Here is a 12,570-nt window from a genome sequence, read left to right as displayed (position 1 = left end):
TTTTAGAGATTCCCAACATTTAGGTCTCGACTGCTAAAAGCTTTCCCCAAGAAATGATTATATCTATTTTTTTTTATTTGTGGATTGGTTCATATGTCCTCCTCTGCTCTTTTACCCCCCTTTTTGGTAACAAAGAAGTGATTCTTTTTCTAAAGCCTCTAAATAATTGTGCACCCCTTTAAATGAGCCGTCCCCAAACAGAAACTATAGCAAACTGGTACAGTATTGGGAGAGCTTAGGCCACAGATGTAGTACTGTCTAACTTTCTTCTGGGTGACCATGCATTAGCCACCCCCCATCCGAATAATTAAGAGATCACAGTCGCTTAAAGGAAAAGAGAACTTCTGCTAGCTGCGCTAAAGGCTTGTTTTTCACATTGTTTCTCCTCTGTGCAAATCTAAAAGTGGGAAGAGGATATGGCTAAAAGCTAAAGCGTCTATGCAGAATCCCCACGCTGAAAGAGCAGATGAGCTGTTCACATGCTTGCCAGGAAAGAAAACAAAAATACATACACATTCACAGAGAACGATAAACCAAATATTAATCACACCTCTGCACACTCATTTCCCTCTCAGTAGCATCATGTTAGCTTATCGCAACCATTCAGAAACCAGTTGGGTGTAAGAAAAGGTAATGGTCCAGAATTCTAGGCCTGTTCAACTCAAAAGCATTGCCAAAAAACAAACAAAATAAAAACAAACTGACCAAGCAAGTTAGGAATCGGGAACACAACATGATAATATCTGTTCTTCATCTAGCATTCGGTACCTCAAAACATCATCTGTACAACAGCTGTATAGGGTGAGTGTAAGAAGCGATCCACTGTACACACTTGTCATAAGCACTGCAGAGTAATGTTCCTTTTCAATAATGTCAAATTTACAGAGTATGTGTGTTTAGCTGGGATGTCCTTATAGTGTTCTGTATAGGCTGTCTACAAGTTGCTGTACATGTTAAAGTCTTGCTTGGCTTTGTAGAAATGAAGCACCTTTATGTAGAATGGCGAGCTTTGTCAAAAATGAAAGGTTTGCAATTCGGCTTTATTTAAAAAAAAAAAGGTTTTCCTCCTTCTTCTTTTTCTTTCTGGGAAGAGTAGATAAATGTTGGTTCACAATGGGCTGGTTTTGCTTCATTGTGGGTAAAAACAGACATTTGGACAGCTGCTCCGGTGATAACACAAATGACAGCTATTATTATGGATGCACCTCAGTCAAATCCATTACCAGCACACGATTATTGAAATCATTTTCCATAAATGCATTATTTCTATTATGCAGCACTTCTCACTAATCTGTTTTTTTTCATCGTCTTTTTTTGTTTGTATGTTTGTTTTCAGCACAAAGGTAAAATGTTGCATTATAACTACCTGTATTTCAACTAAGAACCCAAAAAGTTCCTTCATGAAAACACTGGTGAGAAATAGTCATCAGACAGCTGAAGCTTTGGACTTTTGCATATTAGATTTAATTGTTTCCATACACATTTTTGTCTTAAAGTTTGTTTTATTAATGTAAATGTCCAGGGTGTTTTGATACAGACCAAGAATCAGACTTGTTGGGTTTATTGATATTAATCCGCTTATGTCAATAGCCCTTTGGATATTTTCAATTCCAGCCTTTTTGCCGTGCATTTGAAAACTCCTGTGCATCCCCGGGAAGGTCTTTCCCCTGTAGTTGTTTAGCAAACACTGCAAAGTGAATCTTAGGATTGGCTTTTTTTGTAGTGCTATTAAACCAGAGGTTTACACACATCTTTAAAAAAAAAAAATCCTCCAAAGTAACTGCTTGTCATATATTGCCGAATTAAGAGGAGTGGAAGAATATCAAAAGAATTTGGAGCCCTTCCAGCCCACATAATGACACTCACACCTCCATGCTTCACGGGAGCTTTTAGAGGAAAAATGTGACTGAAATAGTTTAACTTCGATACTATCAGGGGATTTTATCATGATGTACAAGCTGTAACTAGCTTAAAAGGACATAAAGGTTAACAATTTAAAACGACTTTAAATAATAAAGTACAACAAACAATCAAATAAATAATATAAATGTGTCATTTTATTGGCAATTATGGAGGGAAGATAATTTTTTTTATAAACTGCATGGAACTTCTGGCTTTAACTGCATTTAAAAGAGACTGCATAACCTGGAGTTAAGATTTGTAAAAAAAATTTGACTTGGTTTAAAGGAGGTTTAGTTTAGTGCTGCGTCTGTGTTTGGGAACTACAGTGTTGAAGGCCCTCTACTCAATGTATGTAACCCCATCTAGGAAATGTATGGCTTTGTCTCCGTAGAAAACACCGTCATTGTCTTTGGGGCAGGGATGCGTATTTCCGAATGCTTCATCACGATAGTGACTCTGCTGACAACAGGGTAGAATCCATCTCCCCTTTATTTTTCAAGTTTCTGTACTGAGTTCTTTTTGTTTTTGCCTTTGCGTCATTAAAATGTTCCATCCCAAACGAGCGTGCTGGCAAATCAGGGCGGTTCGGTTGCGGGCCAATGGATCAGGCCTTCCTCGTGCCTTTTCCCACCTCCAAATCTCTTCCCCTTTTGTTCCAGTTCTCAATGGCGCTCTGTCCCGCCTTGGGTGGCAACTCACTTCTTGTGGAAGTAGATTGTGTGAGTGAGGCCTGATTCCACCTTTGGTATCTGGTCACTGATGATCTCCACTAACATCTCAGGAAACTCCACCTTCAAGGCCTGGGACTCTCGAAAGGTGTAGAAACAGAAGTCCAACAAGTTCCCCACCAGCTGTACAACCCAAAAACATCCAAAAAGGACATAGATTAGCCTATTGAAATGGTTATTTTTAAATTAAATACACGAAAATCACATTTGTGAAATATTTTTCATGGTGGCCACCCATCACCTGCTGGACTGAGCTGGCCACTTGGGGGCACCACTGATATTTCTTTCTTTTTTTCCTCTTTGCTCTGCATTACTGCAGTAATTCCATCAATCAGTTGTTGTGAATTCTAGTTGGTCATCTCCTCAAAGTTCATACAAGCTGTTGTTTCATCAAGCAGATTTAGCATGTTCTTCACCACGTTCTCCTATTCAGTACACGGAAATCTGGTATTGATCCTCTCACTGCCTCTTCCAAAATGAGATCCTCTTTAAAGAATAAATTGGATCCCAATTTAAAACTAAACCTATAGGTAAAGAATTAACCCACTAGATTTCTAAAGTCTGTCCTGAACAGTGTGTTGCCATCAATTACTCAAATAGTTAACATGTCTCTTCAATCTGGAATATTTCCAGAGGCATTAAAAACTGCAGTCATTAAACCTCTCCTGAAGAAAAACGGTCTTGATCCCACTGTACTGAATAATTACAGACCTATCTCTAATCTGCCATTTTTAGGAAAAGTCCTTGAAAAAGTTGTCTACCAACAGCTCACTGACTTTCTCTTATTAAACAATTCATTTGATGTTTTCCAGTCAGGTTTTAGACCCCATCATAGCACAGAAACTGCTCTTATCAAGGTAACCAACGACATCCGCCTGAACACTGATGATGGAAAAGTCTCTGTCTTAATCCTGCTAGACCTGAGCGCTGCCTTTGATACTGTTGATCATGGGATCCTTTTGCACAGACTCCAAGACTGGGTTGGCATCTCTGGATCTGCCCTAAGTTGGCTCAAGTCTTATCTAGAAGACAGGAAATATTTTGTTGAAATTGGGAGTTGTGTCTCAGACTACATGGCCTTGACTTGTGGTGTGCCCCAGGGATCGATCCTGGGACCCCTTCTGTTCAACCTCTACATGCTGCCACTAGGGCAGTTAATACGCAGTAATAACATATCTTATCACAACTATGCAGATGATACTCAGATCTATGTGTCACTGACAACAGGTGAATATGGGCCGGTGGATTCACTCAGCCACTGCCTCCAACAGATCAGTGCGTGGATGCAGAACAACTTTCTCCAGCTAAACTCAAACAAGACCGAAGTTATTATTTTTGGCCCACAGAAACAAAGAGAAAGTCTCAGCAGCTACCTTCATTCTCTGTCTCTTAAACCCTCAAATCAAGTCAGAAATCTAGGGGTAATCATGGACTCTGACCTGAACTTTAACAGCCATATCAAGTCAGTAACATCAGCGGCATTTTACCACCTGAAAAACATTGCCAAAATCAAAAACATAGTGTCAAAGCCAGACCTGGAGATACTTATTCATGCATTTGTCTCCAGTAGGTTAGACTACTGTAACGGCCTGCTCACCGGCCTCTCCAAACGAGCTGTAAAACAGCTTCAGTACATCCAGAATGCTGCTGCTAGAGTCCTGACCAGAACCAGGAAGTATGATCACATTAGTCCTGTGCTCATGTCTCTGCACTGGCTCCCTGTACCTGAAAGAATAGACTTCAAAGCAGCTCTGCTTGTGTACAAGTCTCTTCATGGCCGAGCACCAAAGTACATCTCTGACATGTTAGTGCCATATGAACCATCTCGTACTCTGAGGACCTCAGGGGCCGGCCTCCTGTTGATTCCCAGAGTCAGAACTAAACAAGGGGAATCAGCGTTTCAATATTCTGCAGCTAAAATCTGGAACAGCCTCCCTGAAGTCGTAAGACAGGCCTCTTCTGTGTTCATGTTCAAATCTAGACTTAAAACATTTCTGTTTAGCCGTGTATATGACTGAAAGGTCCTATCTGCACTTTTCTTTCCTTTCCTTCCTTTATTTTTAAATCAGTTTTCAAATTTTTTTTTTTTCTTCTTTTCTTTTAAAGTAAATTTTATGTTGATTATTTCTATGATGTATTGTGATTTTATTGCATTTTTCTGTTTTGTGAAGCACCTTGAATTACTTTATGTATGAATTGTGCTATACAAATAAACTTGCCTTGCCTTGCCTTGCCTTGCCAATACTAATGATTCCACAACTAACATGACAAAGTAGCTAAAATAAAAACCGATGAGCTTCACACGAAGGTGAAAGCTGGATATGCAGGTAAAGCTGCGCTGCACTGTATGCCAATGAGGGAGACAGACCACGGATACTTACATCATGCATGGCGTCCAGCAGCTTGGTGAGCTGAAAGAAGCGCTGCCAGGTTTGGCCGGAGTTGTTGGTTGCTTTTCCCACCGAACGTCTGAGCTCTTTAATGTAATTAACCCTCATCTCCTCAAACGCCGCCTGGTTCTTCAGACCCTCTTTGGGAACTAGGAAGCAGAGAATCGCTTTAGTCATCACCTGGATTCACTGAAAACACTAAGATGCTTAGAGGTATCAACGTATCAAAAAAAATAATATGACAATTAAAAAAAAAAAATTGACTGAAGTAATTTAATTTAGATGATTGGTAAAAATATAGACATAAGTGTCAAAACTTTGTTGTTTTGGATTCAGCCATATAAAAATATTCATTTTGACCATTAGGCAAAAAACTCTAATTTTGCCCCCGCCACATCCTGAAAAACTCACCAAAGTTTGCACGCACCTAGCACCCACGAAAAAATAAATTTTGGGCATGGTGAACCCCCCCACCGAATAAAAAGGTGGACTTCACGGTAGCCAAAACCATCAAAACATGGGGTCAAACTCTATTGCGGGACTCCAAAAAATAGTTCAAAATCCAGGAATGAAACCAAAACACACATAAGGTTCTAAAATTATTATGGAATGGCCATAGGACCTACGGCTAGGTGGTCATTTTGTGGCAAAGTGTAAATGTTGGCGATTTTCCCATTTTCCCACAAAATGGGAAAAGAAAATTTTGTTTGACTGATATTCAAAAAATTTCACACATAAGCCACAAATCTACAACCAAAACCAAAGTTTTTTTACCTTTGACCTTTGGAAGAGGCCGCTGTCTTGATTTTTTTTTTTTTTTACTTTAATTTTTTTTTTCTTCATCAATGTCTATTTAGGGGCTCCGTAGGATATTGAACAGCGTTAGTGTTGCAAAGTCACAAAATTGACATTTCCCTGTGGCTCACACAATTTTTTCTGGAATATTGTGAACATCGATAACCTTCACCTTCTCCATACACAGATATTTAAAACACTGTACCTATCTCATTCAAATAAAAGTATTTATTTGAACTAAGCAAATCCACTATTACCCGTAATTTGTTTTACATTTTATTTAACTGTGGTGAAAAAAATTGTTTGTTTTTTTTTTGCTTCGCTTAACGTTATTGTCTGGCAATAATGGAAAAATAAGTTAAAAATAGCTCAGAAGTATGTAAATAATAAACGATAAATACTACAAACATGGCTGGGTTACAGAACACCATGCTAAAATCGGAGCACTACCTTTTAAATTCTATTACACATAAGACTTTTGAAAAATTCAGGGGTTAATGCTCATAAGCACAGACCAAGACTGGGCTGGATGAGACACTGACGTACAGCGTCGTGATCAATATGGCCACACTGTCTTTAAAACTCATTCTTAATCAATCATGAACACAGTCTGCTTCTGAATGCAGACATGATACTTAAAGTTTGCTGAAAAAACAAGCTATAAATGAAAGTTGCATGGAGAGACAGTGTTCTGGACACTCAGAGGAGCAGAGGTGCAGAGGCACATTTCATGACTTTTGAATGGAGCTTCTCTTACTTAAAAGTAAAGAAAGAGTTTTTGGTGGGAGTTGAAAAACTTTATATAGTCGCTTTGCATAGACAACATCAACTAAAATATGTGGAAAAAAGATTCTGAAAATGTGTTTAAAAATGCACTGCAGAATTTATGCAACAAGAATATTGTTTTATATCAAATTTAAAAAAAAAATTATTTACCTCAAAAAGGAAAAAATAAGTGGACGAAATCTTCTTTCAAATCTTATATTTAATGTACAAACAAGTCCAGCTCTAACACACATGGACAGACTGTACTCTGTGTTTTCTGTCCTGTATTTCATGGCTGACATGATGAGAAGGTGCTAAAACCTTCAGCCGCATTTGGACCCTTTGTTTGTTTTCCTTACCAGCGACCCACATACTCACTGATCGGAGGCTGTTGGGGGTCCTGACATCAGTACCCCAATATGTGGTCTATAATTACCATCTAATCAATTTTGTCTTGTAAAATGTTACATATTTGTTGTCAGGCAGCTGCTATATCTGAGTTAAGGCACTTTTTTATGAAACATGTTAGCTGTTTGTTAGTAAATGCCTCAATGTAAGTCACGTTTCCAAATTACACTTTTTGACCTACCTGTACTTTTTTTTACCTCAACTCTGTATTTACATTTTTTAAGCGGGTTGTGCATTTAAAAAAAGTTACAAAAAATAGAAAGCCTTGCCAGAAAGCATATAGTCTCTTTGCAACTTAGATCACCAGCTTTTACAGGGAAAAGCAAAAATGAACAGAGAACGTGGATTTTCGGAAGGGATGTGGTGCATGTTTGTGTCGAGACAACGAGCGTAACTGGTTTGAATAGGCGACCGCTTTTGTATCCAATCCAAACGGGGTCATGAGACACCGCAGGCTCAGTGAAACCTTAGCCAAGGTCAGAGAGAAATAACAGCTCTTGTCTCTTTTCTTGTTTCTCTGCTTTCTTCCTCTCTGTGTTTTGCTTGTTTATGCAATCTAGCGTACAAATACACTTTTACAAAGCCACCCAGAGGCACGCACTCGGCTGTACTTACTCAATTGACAAGTTCTGACCCCTCCTGTATAAACATTTACTGCTTCTCCTTCTGGAAGGTTCAAACATGAATATATCTGAATGGCTGTAACTCCATTCAGTTCCTCAGATAATTCTGCTTCCTTTGGAACACACACTCACTGGCCACTTTATTAGGCACACCTGTCCAAGTGCTCGTCACCACAAATTTGGCAGCAACTCAGTGCATTTAGGCATGCGGGCATGGTCAAGACGATCTGCTGCAGTTAAACCGAACATCAGAATGGAGAAGAAAGGTGATTGAAGTGACTTTGAATGTGGCAAAGTTATTGTTGCCAGATGGGCTGGTCTGAGTATTTCAGAAACTGCTGATCTACTGGGATTTTCACCCACAACCATCTTTAAGGTTTACAGAGAATGGTCCAAAAAGAGAAAATAATCCAGTGAGCAGCAGTTCTGTGGGCAGAAAGGCCTTGTTGATTCCAGAGGTCAGAGGAGAATGGCCAGATTGTTTGCAGCTGATAGAAAGGCAACATTTAGTCTAATAAAACACTGGTTACAACCAAGGTCCTGCAGAAGAGCATCTCTGAACGCACAACACGTCCATCCTTGAGGCAGATGAGCTATAGCAGCAAAAGACCACATCTGGTGCCACTCCTGTCAGCTAAGAACAGGAAACCGAGGCTACAATTCACACAGACTCACAAAAATTGAGCAATAGAAGATTGAAAAAATGTTGTCTGGTCTGATGAGTCTCTATTTCTGCTGTAACATTTGGATGGTAGGGTCAGAATTTGGCATCAACATCATTAAAGCATGGATCAATCCTGCTTTGTATGGTTCAGGCAGGTGGTGGTGGTTTAATGACGTGGCAAATATTTTCTTGTGCTTCTATGGCACAGAGGACTACAGGCAAAAGGGGATTCAAGCTGGTCCTAGCAAGGTGTAGCTAATAAAGTGGCTGGTGAATGTAAAGTACTCTGCCAGGCCTTTATAAAGCACAGAAAACTCACCATGAGAGCTTGACCAAAAAAAAAAAAAAAAAAATAGAACATTCTAAAAAAGCAATTTTACATTTCTATTTTCCCTGAACAGGATAACCACAGCAGGGATAATAAAAAAAGTGTTTTTAAATCCCGGCTCCTGATTTTGCATTCTTCCCTCTCTTTTTTTTAATACAAAGCATCTCTTCTTGAACTCTAGCCTGGGTTTCAAGGAAGTGCAGTAAAATAGCAGGTCTTGGAGGACTGCCTTGTGCTCGACTAGCCTTTATTAAGTACAGCAGGGCTCTCTGGAAAACCTCCAGATGACCAGGGAGGAAAGGAAAGGGAGGCCACAGCAACAGAAGGAGCAGCTCTGCCATCCCACCACTCACTTTGTATTCTCTTTCTTTCTCCCCATAGCTGTGCACCTGTCTCTTTCTCCCCAGCACCTCCCTGCTCTCAATTCCTCCATCTCACCCTTGATATGTAGCACTGCTCTGCAGCCCTTTTTTTGTTTTGTTTCTCTGCCTTTCGACTTAGCTAACATCATCTTCATTACCTATAAAGTTGCGTTTTTTTTTCTTTTTGTAGGCAGCACATCTTGTAGAAAAGGGACATTTTTTTTTTTGAGAAAAATATCAACCTAGTGGAAGAAATGCTGCCGGAAGCCGCCACTGATACCACCCACATGCAAACGTTGCAAACAAAACCCTTTTTACGGCATAAGAAGCATAAAGTTTTTTTTTTTTAATATTTTAGGATTTCAAGGAGAAATGGAGCAGCGACAGACACTAGCCAATGACACATGCTGAGATGGACATGCTTTTAAGTATGGTGGGTTGATTCAAAGTGAAGATTTTCCTTCCTCTTGCCACTGACAGGCAACAGTTGGATTAATTAAAATAAGCCAAATGTGTGAAGGCCAGGTTCCAGCACCAACAAACTGAAACCTAAAAAATCCAAGCTCACTGGCTGTTTCATAACATGAAATAAAGGGAAACTGTTACAAAATGCTTAAATAATCAAGTAGTAAAAGAGTTTCTACACTAACATGGTTTGTTCAATGTCACATACACAAAAAGCTCAATTCTGCCAGAAAAATCTGCTAACTTTGGCATTTCAATGCTGCAAACGGGTTTTCTATTGGACTTCTCAGCATTTGCAGACAAAAGCTGTTGACACACAGGATCACTTTCATCAGAGACGCAGCTGGTCATGTAAACCAAGCCCATTCCTTTTGTTCAAACACTCATGTTCCAAATGTTGCTGTTCCTCACAAGACCACCAGAGGCATGAAGCAAAAGGGAGCAGTTGACCTAAATAGAGTTCTGAGTTTTTTAAGTGCCCTTTATAGTGCAGTAAATACAGTAACCATATAGTGGTTTAACTCTCCAATCCAACCCTAGGGACCCATTGGGTTCCGTTTTTGGAGTGGTTCGTATGACCTGATCATGGATTTGAACCCACAGCATCTCAGTCACAGGATGGACACTCTACCACAATGACAGAACACTGAACGGAGTAAACATCAGTCACTGTGGTCATTTCAGGCTTTATTTTTCCTGTTCAGGATCTTATGGGTGATGGCATAGACATTGATTGAGAATATTTATGTCTACGCCATAACCGTGTAAAGTTATTTCACACATTTGAAGATTCTAGATAAAAAAATGTAGGTGGTGTGTTACCGTGACTCCAAACTGACAACTGTAAAACAGATAATTGAAGTGAATGAATGGAGTGGGTTAATATGATGGCCATTTTTCCAGCTCATGGTCATCATCACCATGGTGGCCGGCAACAATATCATCAGAAAAGCTTCAAAAAACGGGAGAACAGGAGAGACACACAAGACAGATGTTTGTTGGAATAAAAAACAAGTCTTTTCAATATCATATCAATCAGATTATAAAGCTACTATTTAAGCATAAACTTAATTTTAGAACTTGCATATAAAAAAGGTACAATTCATAAGAATTGTAACTTTTGTTTGCCTGTTATAGATATTATTGTTATTCTAACACATGTTTGTTGAACCATAAAACAATTATTTCTAATATAAAAGTTTTACACACTACATGGGGACTGACTTGGTTGTGTAACAAGCCACCTATTGTTGAACAGACTTGGCTTCAGTTACTTTCCTTTTTAAACCTGCTTCATTTTGGAAGTCACAAGGAAACCACAGCTCTAGAAAACTCTTTGAAGACCCAAAAGGTTAAAATGTTTCTTAGTAAAAGTACTTTAAAAAGATGACTAATCAATACAACAATGAGAAAAGCTTAGTAGGAGGGACTGCAGAGGGAAAAGAAAAGACAAACATTTGGTGTTTTTTTTAAACTATTTTTATCAAACCATGATTGCAGCATATGCAATAACAATGCAGAAACTACAAGAGTTGACATAAAAAAAACAGCAGACAAACACTCAAACTCACTCAAATTCTGACAACAAATTGACGAATGGTGAGCTCACTTACACTCAGGAAGCCCCTTTTGCTTCTGCAGCACAGCATCAGTAGTTATGCAGTTCTGTTCCTCCAGATATCAGCAGAACAAACCTTAACAGACACCTCTTCTGTTATTAAGCTAAATTTGTCTTTTTTTTTTCTTTTAGGAAAAACGTGTGGCTTTTTCCATTCTGGATTCTACAAGGTCAAATTTGTCTTTATTCTAAGAAAAAATGAAGTCTTCAATCATTTTTGACACAGAATAGGAACAAACTAAAAATATTTTTTGGCAACAAGTCAATGCAAATCTTGCTTACCGTGCTTTTTCTTTAGCAGTTACGGTGTGCTACAATGTCACAGCACACACAACATCAAGAGTGTTTTCACAGTTGAAATCTCTGTTAAAGGATTACCAGGAGTAAGATTAAAGAGTAATCTCTGATACTTTATAAATGCATGAGCGTAGGCGCCAGGAGAGCAGGTTTTGCCAGCTCTTTCTCAAAGGTGTGCGCTGGAACAGAACATCAAATCTTCTATGAAAGGCAGTCTTTTTGGTAAGGAAAGGTGGAAGACGCTGAGCGCCTTTGCCACCGAAATACAACCATATCCATCTTTGCAGCAAAGAGAAATTCTCGTCAACAGAAACATGACATGCAGGTACGGTGCCTGCAGATTACAGAGAAGAAAAGGTTTGTGGCAAAAATACTTTATATCCACCTGAAGTAACTTTCTGGTAAAGCACAGACAACTTAAACATACGTCTAAATATATTATGTGGTATATTTACTTTACAGGTGAGTGAATAGTTTTTCAAAAAAGTAATTTTGCTTTGTTTTTTAAGATTTAAAGACATTTAAAAACGTTTAAAGGTCTTTACATCAGGGGTGAAAATAGATTTTTGTTTATGCCTGCACCATAAGTTTCATCTACATGCATTTTTTAAAAGCAGTAAATGCAGATTATGGGTGAAATGGTTAATCGATGAATTGATTTACCCAAATAGCCTCTTTTTTCGTGACCGACACATAACTATTGTTTTGGGGGGGGCACAGAATTAGCGGATAGCGTGAGGGGAGAGAGGGATGTAGAGTATATTTTCTAATGATGATACCAAAAACCACAAAGATGCTAAAATGAGATAAAGTGCGGCCTGGTTCACAGTTTTAGCAGCAGCATCCTGTAGCTGCTTCTGAATAAAGCAGTAAAGAGCAGCTGACCTTCCAGCCGGTATGGTGTACCTCTGCCAGACCGTACTTTCAGCCCTGCTCTATATCCTTCCATTTTTTTGCACAGCCTCCATAGTTTAGTGTGAAGGAGCTACTCCTGCTGCAACCAAGAAACTAGCTCGGGTCAAACAACCATTTACACGACTTACAGTTAGTCTAATCAAAATCAGCATGGCTAGCATGCTACTGGAATACTAAAGAAGGGAAAATTCCAAAGAAGATCCATGACAGAAAATGCTCTTTGTCTCTTCCTAGATGTAAGATGCTAAGTGTGCTTTGAAATGTTTTTTTTACACTTGATCTAAAGAGAGGTCAATTTAGCTGTTTGGCA

The 12,570-nt window shown here is 39.0% G+C and overlaps 1 protein-coding gene across 2 annotated transcripts in view; it reads right to left on the bottom strand.

Moving 5' to 3' along the window:
• Positions 1–1,074: 1,074 nt before the first annotated feature.
• LOC144990438 (mineralocorticoid receptor-like) overlaps positions 1,075–12,570 on the bottom strand; it is an 81,302-nt gene continuing 69,806 nt past the window's right edge. For both annotated transcript variants that reach the window (XM_078943688.1, XM_078943689.1), the window contains exons 8-9: positions 5,012–5,169; positions 1,075–2,753 (exon numbers count right to left, since the gene is read on the bottom strand). In XM_078943688.1, the coding sequence (XP_078799814.1) occupies positions 2,598–2,753; positions 5,012–5,169 (314 nt within the window). In that variant the 3' untranslated portion in view covers positions 1,075–2,597. The remainder of the gene's footprint in view (positions 2,754–5,011; positions 5,170–12,570) is intronic.

Source organism: Oryzias latipes, assembly GCF_053564925.1.
Source record: "Oryzias latipes strain Hd-rR chromosome 1 unlocalized genomic scaffold, Olatipes_Hd-rR_3.1 chr1_Y".
NCBI classification, from domain to species: domain Eukaryota; kingdom Metazoa; phylum Chordata; class Actinopteri; order Beloniformes; family Adrianichthyidae; genus Oryzias; species Oryzias latipes.
The sequence above is the reverse complement of the archived record's forward strand: the minus strand, read 5'-3'. Positions and strand labels throughout refer to the sequence as shown.